Below are 18,176 nucleotides of genomic sequence, written 5' to 3' on the forward strand. Positions count from 1 at the left end.
GAGAGGAAGGGAGGGGGGAAGGGGTGAATGGGTAAAGGGAGGGAAGGAGGGAAGGAGGAAAGGAAGGGGGGAGGGAGGGAAGGAAAGAGGGAGGGAGAGAAGGAGGGAGGGAAGGAAAGAGGGAGGGAGAGAAGGAGGGAGGGTGGGAAGGAGGGAAGGACAGACAGACAAAGGGCTCAAATATGGAATCAGTCAGCAATAATTACAGCACGTAACAACCCACTCATTTCTCAAGTACAGCCTCTATCTACAGATGCCACAGTATCCACCTGCTCGTCCTGCAGTGTCTCTGTTGATGCCTGAGCTATGATCCCAGTAAATACTCATGAAACAAATCCTTGCACGTTCCACCAAATCCAAAAGACTTCTTTGGTGCAAGCTTGCCATGATGTAAAGCCTCTTCTTATTGTGGCAAGTTACATCCCGTCCACACTGTGCCAAAATCAACCCTTTGGTTCTAAGTTCCATCTGATATCACCATGCATTAAACACTAATCAAAATTTGCCTTCATACCTGTGCAAGGTTTGTGGCATAACACCTGAAACCAGGGCTAGGTGAGTGGAAGGAAGAAGAAAGGGCAGACCTGATGTGATTCAGCGTCATGAATTATTTAAATTTATGAGGGTAAGAATAAGGTTCAACACAAAGCTATTAGCCAGAGGTCAGATATATCTCCACTTCTCCATAATTTCTGACAACACCAGTTGCTCCCCCACGGTGCCCTCTACTATTCTGCAGGGTTCGGTAATTCGTTGCAGTGGCCACACAGAACTCACAGACCATACAATTATGTGGTTTATTAATAACAGGCTACACCTTGGAATCAGGATCAACTTGGAGGTAACAGGAACAATTCAAGATCAGGATCAGAAAGCACATTAGGTAAGGTCTGGAAGCCTCTCCCAAAGTGGAGGGCCCATCCCTCCCTTCTTCAGTGTGGGACAGTATCCAACCAAGACAGCTCTCTCAGCTGCTCTCTGCCCTCAGGCCTCTCCACTGATAACTGGCCCAGTTCATATCCATTGTAGCAGCCCGCTTAGCCACGCAGGCCCTCTCAGCTGTGTAAACTTCTCTGCTGTGCAGGCCTCTCAGCTGTACAGGACTCCTCTCGGCCACACAGGACCGCCCCCCACCCCTGCCCCGGCCATGCAGGCCTCTCTGCCTTCTGTCAGCGTCTCCACTGCTAACTAGCCCAGCTCATAGCCAGAGTAGCAGCTTGCTCAGCTGCTGCTCTCCTAGCAGCAGCTTTCTGCCATTGCTGCAGACTTCACTGCCCAGCCCCTTCTGGGACCCTCACCATCTTCATTGCTATAGCCCTTGACTCATATTACAGCTCTTTTAGGAAGTTCCCCTCACAGGAGCCCCTGATCAAGCCACCCCACTCCAGGGTCTTCTTGGTCTTGAGGTTTCTTCCTCAGCTTTCAAAAAAGTTCTATGGGGGTGGGGGGGGGGTCCCTCATTTACATAAGCAAACTCCTTGTCAATTTCAAGGCAAGGTCCTCCCAGCAGAACCACAAACCAACCAAACCCCTCGGTGGACCACAAGTCGCTCAATCCTATTGGGTGGTTTTACACACCACCGTTCTGACTAGTATACTGACCAATCCAGTTAAGGTAAGTAAAATAGACCAATCACAGGACAGACTGTAGCCCAGGGCCAGACAAAAGTATCGAACTATCAAGTTGTTTAGTGTTTACCCAGAAAATGTCAATCAACCAGGAAAATTTCCTGGGCAAAAGTAACAAACCCTCTGGGGTAGAAAACACCTTGGGAACTCCCCTCCCCCAGCACCCCAAGTTGCTTCTCCAAAGAACAAGGGCAAAGGTAATTCCTCAAGGCTTAGGGGAAAAATCTCCCAAGATGTTTTTCCAAAGAACCAAGCCAAAAGGCCAGGCAAAGGAACTCATTGCACCATGCTTGATAAACCAAAGATGCTGAGATAAGAATGCAAAGTGATGTCGGGCCATGCGAGGACAAAGCTGAGTGCATTTCAAAGGGAAGAAGCTATAGAATTTTGTTGAAAAATTTCACTGAGCTTCAAACCATATCTTTTTCCCCAAATCCCATTCCTGTCAGCAGATCCCAAGAATTAATACTGTGGTGTCAGCTTCTACCCATTCCTCTCCTGATTACTGATTCTCATGCTTACATTCCTCTAGTTCTTGAGCATTTCCACACACTACTGGCAGATGACGCAGCGAGGTCAGCAACTTGCTCAACGTCCTGGCGCAGCTAGAAGGTAGTGGCAGAACCAAAACTCAGGTTTCTGGGTGCCCAGTTGGGTGTTCTTCCCCTTTTTGCTACAGTTGCTGTCATCCTTCACATCATCATCCTTTTCCAGTCACCAAGTCATTCCCATTTTTCTTCCAAACATCTGATGTCACCTTTGAGCTATGGCTGAGTCCCATTTCCACAGCCACTACCCTGGGCCCTGTGTGGTGCAAACAGTTAAGGTGCTCCTTGCTAGGCGAAAGGTTAGAAGTTTGAGCCCACCTAGAGGCACCTTGGAAGAAAGGCTTGGTGATTGATCTACTTTGAAAAGATCGGGCACTGAAAACCCTGTGGAGCACAGTTCTACTCTGACGTACATGACATTGCCATGAGTCAGAGTCACCTTAAAGACAACTGGTTACCCTGGCCCTAACTGCCGTACACCCAGATATTGCAGCAGAGTCCGGCCAGAATCCAGACTATTCTCATGGAGTCCCTCCTCCATCACCCTGAAAAGCTAACCTTTAAACTTTCCTTTTATTCTACTTGCATACTCAAGGCTACCATCAAAACCAAAAACAAAACCCAGCAAAAACCGACTCCAACTCATAACAACTCTACAGGACAGAGTAGAACTGCCCTGTAGGGTTTTCAAGGAGAGCCTGTGGGATTTGAACTGCTGACTTTCTGGTTGGCAGCTATAGCTCTTAACCACTATGCATCAGGGTTTCCATAGTGCCCTGTTTCTGCTAGTCAAAGTTTTCTGCCTGACTTCTAAGGTCTAACCCAATCTGGCTTTTCTCTGCTTACATACATTGACTTCCCACTTCCTAAAATGCCCCTTCCTCCTCACTTGGGCTGGCCCATTGGTCCACAAGTGAGCCACATCTGTTCTCACCTCAACCTTTCCACTCCTGCCCTCCCTCCTCCATCAGAATGCCTCCGTGTTTTCCTTCTACTCACTCAAATTAGGATCCTTCAATATCCTGGCCACAGTTAATTTTTGACCATCTACTAAGTACCAGGTATTGGGAAAAAGAGACAATGAGGACAAGGCTCCAGTCTCCAGGAGTCCTCCATCATTTCTAAATGGTCCCATTCAAATTCTGATATCCTTTGTAAAAATCTTCCCTCACTGGTCTTCCACTGTTCTGAACTCCAGCAAGCTTTTGAGATATATGCCCACATTTCCTAATATGTGCCCCATAAAACATGAATCCCCAAAACAATAATTCTGTGTCAAATAGATCTGCGAAACACTGCATATTTCTTTCTCTACTCCATTCCCAATATTCACAAGGCTGTTAGTATATTAAAAGATCTGATATGATAAGTCCTGCAGTGAAGAAATTCCTTTAACTTTGATTAGCTAAGAATTTCCCCAAATTAGAAACTTTCTCCTCATTCCCCAAATAACTATTAACAAACAGCCTGGGGATTTAGATTCTGTAGAACATACTTTTAAAAACCTCTGGCCTAGATGTTTCCTAACAATTGAAAAATTACATTGTTTCATGACGCCCTTAGGTGTACTGGCCTTGATTTCCTAACTTGAATGCCTTCTCCTTAATGGAAAAACATTTAACAGGTATTCAACATCTGCTACAGCGTAGATATACTATCTCATCTAATCCTCACCATGACGGTACCCTCTGTCTCATTCTACAGGTATGAAACTGTTCTGAAAGCCTCAGGGAAATTGACTGGTCAATAATCACAGAGCTAAGAGGTTCCGAACTCACATATAAACTCAGTTATATGTGACCCAAAAGTTCACACTCTTTCCACTAAAGCGATATATCCTTCGCAGGGAAGGTAGTGCACTTTGCACTTTTTATATAACACTCAATGAGAACTCACAGTGTAAGCCCCAAATAAATAACCATTTGACAGAATTAATCCAAGAAGACACCTGCAGGAGGAAGGCGGAATAATGGCAATGAAGTGAGCTTGATAAATGAGTACAGGAAGGACAATTTAGATACTTGCAACATGAGTTCTGCATCTATGTATCGGACTGAATCACACTGGTCTTTTTTAGGTTTCTCAATACCGAAATTTCCATTTAATTTGGTAGCAATTTTGCTGATTACCGCTTTCCAGGTGTCGCTCACCACTGCAGAGCTGTACTTGCGTTCTTGCTTCACCCTTACTTTCCCTCCTACTCCCAGGCACTCCTCAGCAGGTTTTCCAGTAGAATCTTATTTTGACTATTTGCATCGCTCTTCTTAATATAGCACTGTTCTCCAGCTCTTCCACAACACTAATTAAAATGAAAGCGAATGCAGAGTTTGGTGGCACCCAATTAAATATGGATCAAAAGCCACATGTTACGACTGATCCTCACTTATGATTCTTTTTCTGTTTTTCTGTATCCTGCCTGATTAACATCAGCTCGAAGTCAATTTTGCAAGTAAACTTGCAACCCCTTGAATTTAGTCTTTTCGGTCACTGAGTCTCTGCTGCAAGATGTCCTACTATGCAATACTCCACATCTTAGAAAGTACTCACTCAACATCCTTTAAGTCACAATTCAAAATATCAGCCCCCCAGGAAATACTTCCAGGCTAGCTCCTTGGTTTAATCTTGGAGTAGCATCATCTCTGTTAAGTACAAAACTGCTCTCCCTACTTTTTTTTTTTTTAATGTTGTCTTAGTTATCTAGTGCTGCTATAACAGAAATACCACAAGTGGGTGACTTTAACGAACAGAAATTTATTTACTCACAGTTTCGGAAGCTAAAGTCTAGATTCAGGGCGCCAACTCTAGGGGAAGGCTTTCTCTCTCTGTCAGCTCTTAGTGGAAGGTCCTACACTGATATGGCCCCTTAACATAACAAAGAAAATCCATTCTCAAATGGGATTACAACTACAGGTAGAGGGAGATAGGATTTGGGGGGGCACAAGTCAATCCATAACAATTGTCTTCTTCCACATCTAAATTTAGATCAGTATTGTTTCTGATCACTGACCACATTCTCATTTCCCGTAGACGTATCCAAGATTATTTGGGATTATTCTGAGGACAAGAATTCTTTTTTTCTTTCTTAATATTGATTCTTCCAGTCCTCTCATAGTCTTAGCTCACAGGCAACTAGTACTTCATTAAACACACACTCCCACAGGCACTAATACAAATTCTCTAAAACACCTTGTAATTCTGCTGTGACACCACAGTCCTTCCATTTGGAGGTGTTGGTCTGGTAATAGTAACGTTTCCTCAATTTTTACCTTTCTCAGATACTCACCCCTATTTTGCCACTGCTTCTTTTGTGCCAAATTACTTTTCTTCCCTGAATTATGAAAGGCAGACCTAATCAGGAGGCTGGCACTTCAGCCTCTCTAGGGTCACCACTAAATTCCATTCTTATTTGACACAAGGCAAACCGGCCCTCAGTTCAAGCCATTCTTCACTTTCTCAGCTTTCATGGTACCTCTGTGTTCTGTCTTTGCCAACACCAGCTTTCACATGCATATGAGGCAACTGAAAAGACCACTGGCTTGGGTCAAGCACACTTAATCACCAATCACTAGAGAAGGACATCACCTTTGGTAAAGTAGAGGGTCAGCGAAAATGGGGAAAACACGAGGTGGATTTACACAAATAGCTTCAACGATGGGCTCAAACATATCATGGAGGCAGTGGAGGACCAGGCAATGTTTTGTTCTATTAAACGTAAGGTCATCATGAGTCCGAGCCAACAGGAGGGCAACTAACAACAACAAAGCTCTGTCACATCGTAACGAAGGTTGTATAATCTGGGTGTCAAAAGCAAGATCTGCAGCCAGGTTTCCAGGAGATGATCTAACTGCTCTGTGCCTCAGTTTCCCCATCTGTTAAATAGGGTTAATAACAGTATCCACTCCAAAGAGTTGTTATATTAACTATATTAATTTATGTAAAAAGCAATAGCGTCACCATTTTAGTTGATGCCAATGATATGTTCTTCTTATAGTCTTTTCTACTTTTTCACCGCTATAAATGATAGCTGAGAAACCAGTGCTAAAGAAATGCTGAACAGTTCATTCATATTCTTCACATTCATAGTTTGTATAAAGATAATTCGCCCTTTTCCTAACATGCTTGTTGTTATTACTTGCTCTGCATACATTATATAAAATTTCTAAATTGTAGAAGCCTTTTTCTTTTTCCCTGAGATTTAGGTAAATAGCTAAATGGTGTCTGCTACAAAATCTAGCTATCCTTCCTTCATTTCCCCCTTAATAGCTCTAAAGATGAAACTTTTCACTGGGCCCATTTCCTTTACTATAACTTATAAGCTTCCAACTTATATATTTTTTACAAAACATGTTTAATTTTTTTTTTCCAAAAATCAATGCCTTCCACAATTTTAAACTTTTATGCAGACCTTCACCATGGTCTGAGGGTGCCACTATTTCATAGTCCATAGCATTTGTAATTTCAGTTAACCTCACTTTCTGGCCTTTACTGACATCTATATCCACGAATACTGATTCATATGTGGGAATTTCAAACACTTTCATACGTATAGGTAGATCAGGGCCAAGACAAATGTGATAGATTAAAATCTGACTAATTTGGAGTTTTCTATATATAACCGAGAGCCTACACATATTCCCCAAGGTATGAACTGATACCCTGAGATCTACTGAAGGGTAATTCAGTGTGTCAGGGGTTATGCTGTAATACAATTAAATTCATCAAAAAAGGCCACAGAGTAGGTAGATATGTATGCATATGTGTGTATAGGAAGGCATATGCAAGTAAATGCATGTGCTTGTACAGATGTATCTGTAGGCATATGAACATACACGTTTGTGTGTGCTGCATACATCCACATATAGCAAAGCACATAGGAGGCACAGTTATGGAGACTTCCTAGACACATCCAAACAACTTGCAGCATTGCTTTTCTGGGTTAAAAGGCTTAGGACCGTTGTCTTCGTGGGACAATTTAGTTAATTGGCATAGCATAGTGCATAAAGATAATACATTCTAGTTTGGTGAGTAGTGTCTAGGGTCTTAAAAGCTTGTGAGAGGCCATCTAAGATACAACTACTGATCTCTACTTATATGGAGCAAAAAAGAATGAAGGAAATCAAAGACTCAAAGAAGAAACTAGCCCGCAGGACTAATAGCCCACATGAGTCACAGCCTCTTCTAACCTAAGACCAGAAGAACTAGATGATGCCTGCCTACACCTACTGACCATTCTGACCAGGGACACAACAAGTCCCAGATACAATGGGTGAAAAATGTAGAACAAAATTAAAATTCCTACAAAAGGCCAGATCTACTGGACCCAAAGAGACCAGAAGAACCCCCGAGACTACTATCCTAAGATACCTTTTGAACTTGGAACTGAAGCTATTTTTGGAGGTCACCTTTCAGCCAAATAATAGATTGGTTTATAACACCCGTGAGTAATGTGCTTCCTTAAACAATCAACTATATGAGATCAAATGGTCAACATTTACCTAAAAGCAAAGATAAGAAGGCAAGGAGGTTAAGGGAAGCTAGATCAATGGAACAGAACAAACAGAAAGGAAAAAATGAAAATGCTGAGACATTGTGAAAACTGTAACCAATGTCACATTTGGATGGCTAAGATTAAACATACACACACGCCTGCGCATACAAAATAAGAACTGTTGGCGAGGATGTGGGGAAATTGAAACCTTTACCCATTGCTGGTGTGAATGCAAAATGGTACAATGGCAGTAGTACAGCCATTGTGGAAAACAGTGTGGTGGTTCCAAAAAAAGCAAAAAATAGAATTATCACATGACCCAGTAATACCACTCCTAAGTACACACACAAAAGACTTGAAAGCAGAGACTCAAACAAAGACTTGTACACCAATGATCATTGTAGCACTGTTCACAATAGCCAAAATGTGGAAACAACCTAAATGTCCATCAATGGATGAATGGATAAACAAATATGGTACAAATATACAATGGAATACTACTCAGCCATTAGGAGAAATGAAGTCTTGATACATGATACAATATGGATGGAGCTGGGATACATTATGCTGAATGAAATAAGCCAATCGCAAAAGGACAAATATTGTATGACCTCACTCATATAAAAAGACAAGAAAAGGCAAATGTACAGAGAACAAAGTTTATTAGTGGTTACCAGGGGCAGAAGGGAGTGGGAAAGCGAGGCTTAACAGTGATAGAAATATCGCGTTGATTAAGGGTAGGGTTGCACAGCAGATTATTGTAATTGCTGTCAATAAGTTGCATACCTGTAAAAAGCTGAACTTGAAAAGTTGTGTGATATATTTATATCTACAACAATAACAACAGCAAAAAAAAAAAATGCTGCTGAGACTGTTTATGTACATCCAAACACCTCTTGGGATTTGGTTCCTTGGTTTGGAGGTTTAGGGTCATGGTTTCGTGGGACATCCCAGTTAACTGGCCTAATAACATGTTCAGTGCTTCTGTTCTACTCCTAGTTCATTGCATAGTGCCTGGGGTCTTAAAAGCTTGCAAGTGGCCATCTGAGGCACAACAATTGGTCTCTATTTACCTGGAGCAACAGAGGAAAAAGAAAAGTCAGAAATAGAAGGAGGATATAGAATGTGTGGCTAAGCACCTCCATGCATAACCTCCTCCTTTGCCACGAGACCAGAAAAACTGGATGGTGCCCAGCTACTGTTACTGATCATTTCGATCAAAGATTCTACAGAAGCATCCTGATTGAGGGCGGGGACCCTAAGGGAGGAATGCAGAACAGAATTTTAAATTATCGTGGACTCCAGACTTCCTGGAGCCTTGAAGGTTGGATGAACCCCCACAACTATTGTCCTGGGATAATCTTTAAACCCTAAACCAAAAACATCCCCTGAAGTCTTCTTAAAACTAAACAATAGTTTACCTTAACTAGTAAAAAATGCCTGCCTTAAACATTATGTTCTTTTAAAAACTATCTACACGGGATCAAATTGATAACTGCAACTCAAAAAATTATATAGGCTCCTTAGTGAGGCAGTGAATTTATGTTAATGGCAGGGGAACAACTCAGAAAAAGGAGGGTGAGAATGGTTGCACAACTCAAAGAATGTAATCAATGTCACTAAATGGTACATGTGGAAACTCTTGAACTGGAGCATGTTTTGTTTCTCACCAACAACAAAATAAATAAAATTAAAACACCAAAAAAAAAAACTGTTAAGTAAGACCCTAATTTGCTGTGTAAACTTTCACCTAAAACACAATAAAACATTTTTTTAAAAGGCCATAAATTCATTACATACCTATAAAGATATGTTAATATATTTACATGTGTTAATATATGTTAATATATTTATACTGCATAAAAATGTGACTAATGCTATACTGTACAGACATGTATAAAGTGCTATGTAAAACCAAGCTGGCAAAGCAACTACACCTGGGAGAGTTACGATAAGAAAATGGGGCAAGATTTCCTTCTTCAGCTAGATTCCACAGTCAAAAATCAGTATAAACTACACGTCCCAGTAGGTAGGAGTCAGGTTACCAAGATATGAAGGGAAGTGACACACATCATTTCTGGACCAATGCATTTAAGAGCCTGCGTATGGCCCTTTAACTCTCTTTCTCTGCCATAGCAACTTGGAATCCATGTGTTAAGATGGCCTCATTACAAGATGGAAACAGCCTGAATTACTAAATCATTGTAAGGACAGGTTTTCTGGCGAGTTCTCCAAACCACAACAGACTCTGTATGAATGAGAAATGAGACGCTTTTGTGTTTTACCACCAAAACACCAGAGTTTTGATAGGCAGCTTCATCTAGGCTATCCTCATTATCTCAGCAGTTTTTTAGGCATAAATCTGCTACTGGCTCCTTTCTCACTGTAACTCATATTTGAATGGGGCCAGCTAGCTACTGAGAAATGGTATGCAGAAGGGAGAAGTCAGCAGAGGCAGCCTGCACCCATCACTCTGGTTAGTGACATCAAATGCTCTCTTCACAGAAATACCTTACTTACTTTGCCCTGAAAGCATGTCACTCTCACTCTTCAGTTTGTGGCATTCAACAAGTCCTTGAGGTTCACAGCAAAGCCCTTTAAGTCAGTCTTTCTGTGACTGGATGTGCTGTGATGTGGTAATCTCTGCTTCCTCTCTTCTATTAACCCTGCTTTACATCCAGAATTTCCTTCTATTTGCAGGTAAGGCCAAGATCATAAACATTACTGGTAGCATGCTTCCTACTTTAGCTCTATTTTCCCCTTCTATATTCTTTTTTTTTTTTTTCTTATATTCAGTGTCATACTGGATCTCCCAAAGCCACTCCACAAGTTTTGACCACTTCCTTGTTTTATTTAAAGTAGAGTTGGGGGTGGGGGGGATTGTTTGTTTCTCTCTCCATCATCAACACCTTTAATTGTTTTCAATGAGTTTTGAGAGTGCAGAAGTGGCAATGCCTTTATGTGGCCACCTTGAAGTACCTAGATCCTACTGTTTCAGTATTTGAATCTTTAGATCTGCTCTTCAGATTTAAATGTACTTAAGACTGTTCCCTGTTCTCTGTCTTTAACGTCCTCATTTTCCACGAGTCTTGACAGTATCAAGTATACACCTTCTGGAACAAAGTCAAAGGAAGGAATAATGTTGAGTCTGAAGCAAAGGCAAAACCAAAAAAAAAACCAAACCCACTGTCGTCGAGTCGATTCCAACTCATAGAAGGCAGCAGTTCCAAATTCCATAGAACTACTCTTTACCAGTGAATAAAGTTCTTTAGAGGTAGTTTAAAAAAAAAAAAAGAGTAGAACGAGCTGTAACTTGGGTTGTTTATAAATAATAGACTGATGGATATTTTCCTTATTTTCATTTTCACAATTGGCAGCATAGTTACATTTTGGTGCCAGATATATTTGACTACTAGAGAATGGTTAAGTAGTGCCAAACTAACCAGGAACTGAGAAAAGAGCACCAGTGCCATTTCCACACAAACAGCTAAAGGAGAGGCTGGATAGTAAGGAGGAGCTATGACCTGGAGAGGCCCTCACCAGCAGCAGAGCCTTGCCTGGGGGCAGGAGCCAGATAAAAGCTTCCTGGCCTTACTGAACCCATTTTAAATAGTCCTATTGTTCATGTTCTTATCTCCTTAGTTTTGCCCTCCATAATGTTCATCTTATAGAATAATACACCTTTATGTCTCTCTTTATATTGAATGGAAAAGCACATCAGAATTAAGTTAAAATGTATAATCTTTCCTCCTAAAGTTTAACCACATTATATGTAAGACTATACATACTAAGATACGACTATTGGTCTCTACTCATCTGGAGAAAAAGAGAAAGACACCAAAGACTCAGTGAAGAAACTAGTCTACAGAATTAATAGCACACATCAACCACAGCCTCATCTATCCTGAGACCAGAAGAGCTAGACTGTGCCTAGCTACCACTACCAACCGTTCTGACCAGGGACACCATTGATGACCCTGAACAGGAGTAAAATGTAGAACAAAACTCAAGTTACTAAAAAAGCCAGACTTACTGGACCTGTAGAGACTAGAGGAACCTCTGAGCTACTACCCTGAGATACCCTTTAAACTTGGTACTAAAACCACTCCCAGAGGTCACCTTTCAGCTAAATAACAGATTGGCTCACTAAAAAAAAAAGAACCAGTATCACCAGTGAGTAATGTGCTTCTTTAAAGAATCCTCCATATAAGACCGAATGGTGAACATTTACCTTAAAGCATGGACAAGAAGGTAAGCGGTGGGGGGCAGGAAGCTAGATTAAGGGAAAGGGAACAATCAGAATGGAAATGATGAGAATGCTGACACGTTGTGAAAATGTAACCAATCTCACTGAACAATATCATAGAAATTGTTAAATGGGAACCTAATTTTCTGTGTAAACTTTCCCCAAAACACAATAAAATATTACAAAAAAGAGAATATATATATAGACTAATTGCAACCACAAAACCAGACTGCCCGCCTAGTTAATAAAATAGAAATTCTGTAGGCAACTGGGAATAAAGATTCAAAAAATTATGACCATGACTTTGAGGGATGACTGAGCTACAGACCTCTCTGAACTCAGTGCTATTTCAAAGAGCAATTTTCTTTCAATGTGAAATATAAACACCGATGTATTTTCTATGGTCTTTCATATGCTTCAGAATTGAATAAAATTTATCTTTTTTCAAGGAACAGCAGTAGAAGGAAGGCATGTTTATGTTTCTACTGCATGACTCACCCCGATCCACAGACTCCGTTATCAGAACTTTAGAAAAATTAAAGGCAGAAGAAGCAAAAGCCATGGTCAGTAATGGATGGAAAGACAGTATATTTTGGAAATTCCAACCTTGGTTCAAATCTCGGCTTCTCAGCTTATACATTTCTTAGCCTTTCTTAGCTTCAGTTTCTTCTTTCTGACTACTCAAACTGCAATCAATTGTTTAATTCTTAGACTCCCTACCTCTCTTGATCGGTACCATCCAAATGGTATTTATCACATTGTAATTATATTAGAAATACTGGTTCATTCATTCATCCAATAAATATTTTGACTGTGCCTATTCTAGGCTATGTTGGTTAGCAGCTGAGCGCTTAACTGCTGTGCCACCAGGGCTCCTTCTAGGTTGTGTACTTCCCCCTAACTGCAGAACATACAAAGGTGATTAAGACAAGGTTTCTAGACAGACGTATCTATAGGTATGTACAATGTGGGTACAGGCACATATATTCATTGAAGATACAAATACGGATACTCCTCAGACATAACCAAACACCTTCCAACATTGGTTTTCTGGGTTTGAAAGCTTAGGACCATAGTCTCATGGGACAACTCAGTCAATTGGCGTAACACAGTTCACAAAAATCATAATCTCCATCCTAATGAAGCGAGTAGTACCTGGGGTCTTAAAAGCTTGCGAGTGGCCATCTAAGACACAACTATGGGTCTCAACTCACCAGGAGAAAAACAGTGAAAAGGTAACCAAAAGCACAGAAAAGAAACAAGTCTACATGAGCCACAACCTCATATACCCTGAGACCAGAAGAACTAGATGGCACCCGGCTACCACCGATGATCATTCTGACACGGGTCACAATAGTTGGTTCCAGATAGAATGGGAGAAAATTATGGAGCAGAACTCAATTCATATTTTAAGAAAAAAGCCAGAAAAACTGGAATAGTAGAGAACAGAGGACTCCCTGAGACTATTACCCTGGGGCACTCTTTAAACCTAGAATCGAGCCTATCCCCTGAGATCATTTTTTAGGGAAATAGCAGAGTGGCACACAAAATAAAAGATATTACCTGTAAGATCAGTACCTTACTTAAAAACCATCAGTATGAGACCAAAAGATCAACAATTACTCAAAAGATAAGAAAATAAGGGTCAGGGAAACTAGTGTACTGGAAAGGGGAACAAAGTGAACACGATTAAAGAGAATGTTGACCCACTGTGATAAATGTATCTAATGTCACTGAACAATTTGTGTGGAAATTGTCGCGTGGGAACCTAACCTGGGCAGGGCTGAGTTGAAATCCGACCTCCAACATATGCCAGAAACCTTTCACCAAAACTCAATAAAATATTAAAAAAAAAGACAAGGTTCCTGCCCTCAAGAGGCTCATTCTAGGCGAGAGAAAGAAACATAAGGTGGCAAGATTAGATGCCCCAGTGTGAGTACCACAAGATGTTATGGCCAGCTGAGAACATGTGACATTTGAAGGACAAGTCTTTGTACACGCCTGTCTTATTTCTTTTACTGACTTGAGGGCACAGGCCACGTCTCATCGCTGTATCCCCCACAATGCCTTTACCACCCTTGTTGTTGGTAGGTGCCATAGAGTTGGTTCCCACTCATAGCAACCTTATGTATAACAGAATGAAACAGGAGCCAAATAAATACATTGTTGTTGTCGTTAGGTACCATTGAGTCAGCTCCAACTTATAACAACCTTATAGGATATGGGAGAACTGCCCTATAGGGTTTCCAAAGTGGACTTGAACTGCCAACCTTTTGGCTAGCACCTGAGGTCTTAACCACTATGCCACCAGGGCTCCAAGTAAACACTTTACGGATGAATAAACTTTGATCTTTTCAAAAAGAGAAAATACAAGTTTCAGAAAATATACTAAATTATATTCTGACAGTGAGAAAAACAAATCACGTCAAGTACACAAATATTTGTTGGTAAAAGGTAAAATAATTTTAAATACTAATTTAAAGATAAGAGCCTCTAAGACTCTTCTTTGGGCATAAAAAAAACAGAATACGGTAAAACTAAGAGCTGACACTGAAACAGCACCAGTGCCATGCTAAACACTGCGCAGCATTTTCTCTCCCAATACTCTATGACCTAAATATTTATTGTCCTTTGACAGATGAAGGAACAAAGACACAAAAAGATTTTTAGCCCCAAATCATGCAACTGGCCTATGGTGGAGACTGGATTCTAACCCAGCCCTGCCCAACCTCAGAGACAAGCCCTTCCCTACCAGGCAGTGTGGCCTCACCTTCCGAAGCCTCTGCAGGAGTGAAAGGCCCTGGGCAGACTGTGGGAGTCAGTAATGATAGAGAAGGGATTTAAGGGAATCTCTTAGATAAGGGAGGGTTAACCAGTACCACAGGCTTGTGTTTACTTACTAATTTGTAGTGCACAATTTCACATTGGTTTGGTGAAAAACAGGAGAAATTGTGCCCTACATATCAGATGGCACTGGCTTGGCTTTACATCAGTAAGCACAGGGAAGCCTGTGCATACCTTACTTGTTGGGTAATCTATCCCTGTTCTTAGCTTTCTGAGAGCTTAGACTAAAGAAAAATTTTGACTGACTTATTTTCAAAGACTCAAATATAAGTTTTTGAGTCACGAATCTTAGTGTTTGAATCCAAATTTCAAAGCACATTCTCCAATCCTCATTATGTTTAATACCAAGGATTTAGAACTTAGATTTCCCTTGTACCAAATATTTCATGTAGGGTAGAGAGATTCACATCATTTCCCACATCCTATTCTATATCTTGCTTACTGGCACTCCACTCTTCTCACTAAGTCCACTTCTCTGGAAGGCAGTCAAGAAAAGGTATACCATTAGAATATTTGGTATTTACCCATAACCCCATTGCCATCCAGTCAATTCCTACTCAGGGAGACCCTATAGGACAGGGTAGAACTGCCTCATAGGGCAGGTCTTTTTTCCCTTGGAGCCATTGGTGGGTTCCAACCACCGACCTTCAAGCAACCAAGTGCTTTACCACTGTGCCACCAGGGCTCCTTATTTGGTATTTAGAATCTCTAAATCTGGAGAAGTCCTTCAGGCTCCTGTCACTTGAATTCCTCCTTGGGGCTAGCTGTGTGCTCCTTCTGCAAAGGAAGCCTGGAAGAATCCACACTTAGAAGCTCAGGGAGGAGCAAAAAGGGGAAATGGGTGGTAGGAGACAAAGAATGGAAAACACAGAAGATGCAGTGATGTCCAAGGGAACTTCACAAGCCGTGCCTAAGCTTAACTCGTGTGTACAATGCCAATCTGCGGTTCATTGGCAAAAGCCCAGTGGCGGAATGAAAAATGCACACACAGATCCACACATCAAAATCTTCCTCCTTTTCAACAGTCAGCTTGGAGTACAAAAGAGGCAGAGAGACAGAATATGGCACTTGTTCGCCCAGCATTATCCAGGGAAGGCACTGTTGACCAGTTGTGGCAGTACCACACCTATGGCAGAGGCGGATGTGACAGGAAATCGGAGCTTAAGGCCACTAAACTACATGGATTATTCCCTTTCGTCTCATATCATGTACCCCTGACAACCTTCTGACTATAACTAAGGTCTTCCATCTAACGGTTTTAGCCAAAGCCTCCATTGTCAAATAATAGCAATAATTGTGACATCTCAAATAATAGTAGTCATGATAACACCTGAAATATTTTTCACACGGAAAAAAATATCATTTTCAACAGATTAACTTCTATATTTCTCAGTAAAATTAATACATTTTAATATTTTTTAAAAGATTTCCCTCCTCACTCAACACGTAATTAATTTCTAGCTTCCTTTCCCCCATCCACAGTCCCCACAGTCACACACACACATACATATATACACACACATATACCACATCCTTTACCTATACTCAGGCCATACAATTTATCCTAAATTCAGAAGCAATGATCTTTAACTTACAGGACAGTGGGATAAGCAAGGATTTTGATTTCAAACTAGGTTCAAATCTCAGCTTCTCAGCAAACTGTAATCATAACTTCTCTGAGCTTGAGTTTCCTTGATCTAAATAGTTTTAGATAAAATATGGGGCATCTCAAAAGGTGACACAGGGAGAGACACAAGTTCCACTACTGAAGCAGACAGTGACCCTACTATTGATAGAAAATAGGGGTATTTTCCATGTATGCTTGAAATGAAAAGATAGACTTACTCTTCCTAATTCCCAAATTGTTGACCGGCCCACCTCGACATCAACCAGGACTCCAGTGTCTTTGCTCCTCCCCTTGTCCTACTTCCTGCTGGCAGCGTGAGCAAAAAACAAACATAAAGCTCAATCATGTTTCAAATTTTGGGGCACTCTGATAAAGATTCCACTGAAGAGCTGGGTGAACTTAAGGGAGAAATTAGAATGAGGACAAAGTATAGATTTAAGTGATTCAAGTTGGTGCCAATCTCCATTTCCATGTATAACGAGAAGGTGAGTTAGTTAGACACCATTTTTGTAACCAACCAACTGGCAAGAGATCAAACTTAAAACACTGACCTTGCCTCTCTACCTGGGGTGTCGAAATCAATAGCAGCCTGCCCTCCTCCACTACCATGCAAATCACTAAATGCACTAGGCTTCTTAGACTATGTTCTCTACACTCAAAGGTCGATCTGATAACATGCCTATGAGGGCCATGTAGGAGGCATCGCATCTCCATGACCCCAAACCTGCTGTCTGCTAAAAACTAATTGCACACAGCCAAGAAACAAAAACATGCAAAGCCACAGTTGGGTGATATCCATGTGGCTGTTAAGACAACTTGAGAAAACAGGTAGCTGAAGACAGCAGAAAGCAAAGCACGCAAAAAGAAAACATCTGTGATTAAAAACAGAAAAAGAGCAGATACAAAACCCCAGCGTCAGCTTCTCAAGGAAGAAGGGTTTATCACAAGTCAAACCCTTCATGCTCTGTTTTACACTGAAAATGTTTATGTATATTCATTCATTCACTCGGCTAAACTTTCAGGGCTATAGGGGTGCAGAGTAGAAGCCCCCATGCTTTACTCAGGAAAGTAATTACCTCTTCATTGCCTGTACTGTAATTGTATTTGTGGTTTAACACAGGAACTCTCTTTCAAAGAATTGCAAACTCTCTGGGCCTTTCCTCTCTGGCCTCCTGTTCTCTTGCTGTGCTAGAAACAGGATTGAGCTCTCAGGCCAAACCTTACCTACAGCCTGCCTCTTCCTTCCAAGCCTGAAAAGAGATGTGGAACAACTAAACAGTAGGCATGGTCCACTGACCTGTTTTTCCCCCTTTACCCTGGAGGTCATTTTGCTTTCCCTTGCAGTCATTAAGCATGAGCTTTGCAGAGATAAACGTTCATACCTGGTCTCTCAGCCTCTCTTGGTGGCCCATGATTGCTGTGGCATGATGGGGGTATTTCTGCTTTAGATGTTCTAGGAAAGCTTCTCTCTTCCTATCCATCTCAGATGTTTGCATTCCCAGGATTTCTTTGGAACTTCGGGGCCCACCTAGAGTATGTCTCCTTGGGATATTGCGGGAAGGCTTGGAAACTGAGACTCGACCGTTTCCATTAGAAAGGCGCTCCTTGGTTCTGCGACATTCTGCATCTTCTAATGAGGTTACATGCAGATTGCTTTTTCCTTGTTCTGAAAGACAAAAAACACAATTCACAATTAATGATTTCACACCCAAAGCCTCATTTGCAGAATGTCTAGAGGGTTTGTGGCAGCTGTTAATGTATGACTGTAACTTCACAGACCATTTTTTTACTTTT

General features: G+C 41.3%; 1 protein-coding gene across 10 annotated transcripts in view; it reads right to left on the reverse strand.

The window, feature by feature from the left end:
* Window positions 1-18,176, reverse strand: part of KIAA1217 (KIAA1217 ortholog) — a 584,613-nt gene that overhangs the window by 378,031 nt on the left and 188,406 nt on the right. For 9 of the 10 annotated variants that reach the window (XM_049881825.1, XM_049881824.1, XM_049881823.1 and 6 more), the window contains exon 2: window positions 17,765-18,048. In XM_049881825.1, coding sequence (XP_049737782.1) covers window positions 17,765-18,048 — 284 coding nt within the window. Of the gene's footprint in view, window positions 1-17,764; window positions 18,049-18,176 lie in introns of those variants that run through there. The other variant, XM_049881830.1, reaches the window with a different exon arrangement.

This window comes from Elephas maximus, chromosome 4, assembly GCF_024166365.1.
Source record: "Elephas maximus indicus isolate mEleMax1 chromosome 4, mEleMax1 primary haplotype, whole genome shotgun sequence".
NCBI lineage: Eukaryota > Metazoa > Chordata > Mammalia > Proboscidea > Elephantidae > Elephas > Elephas maximus.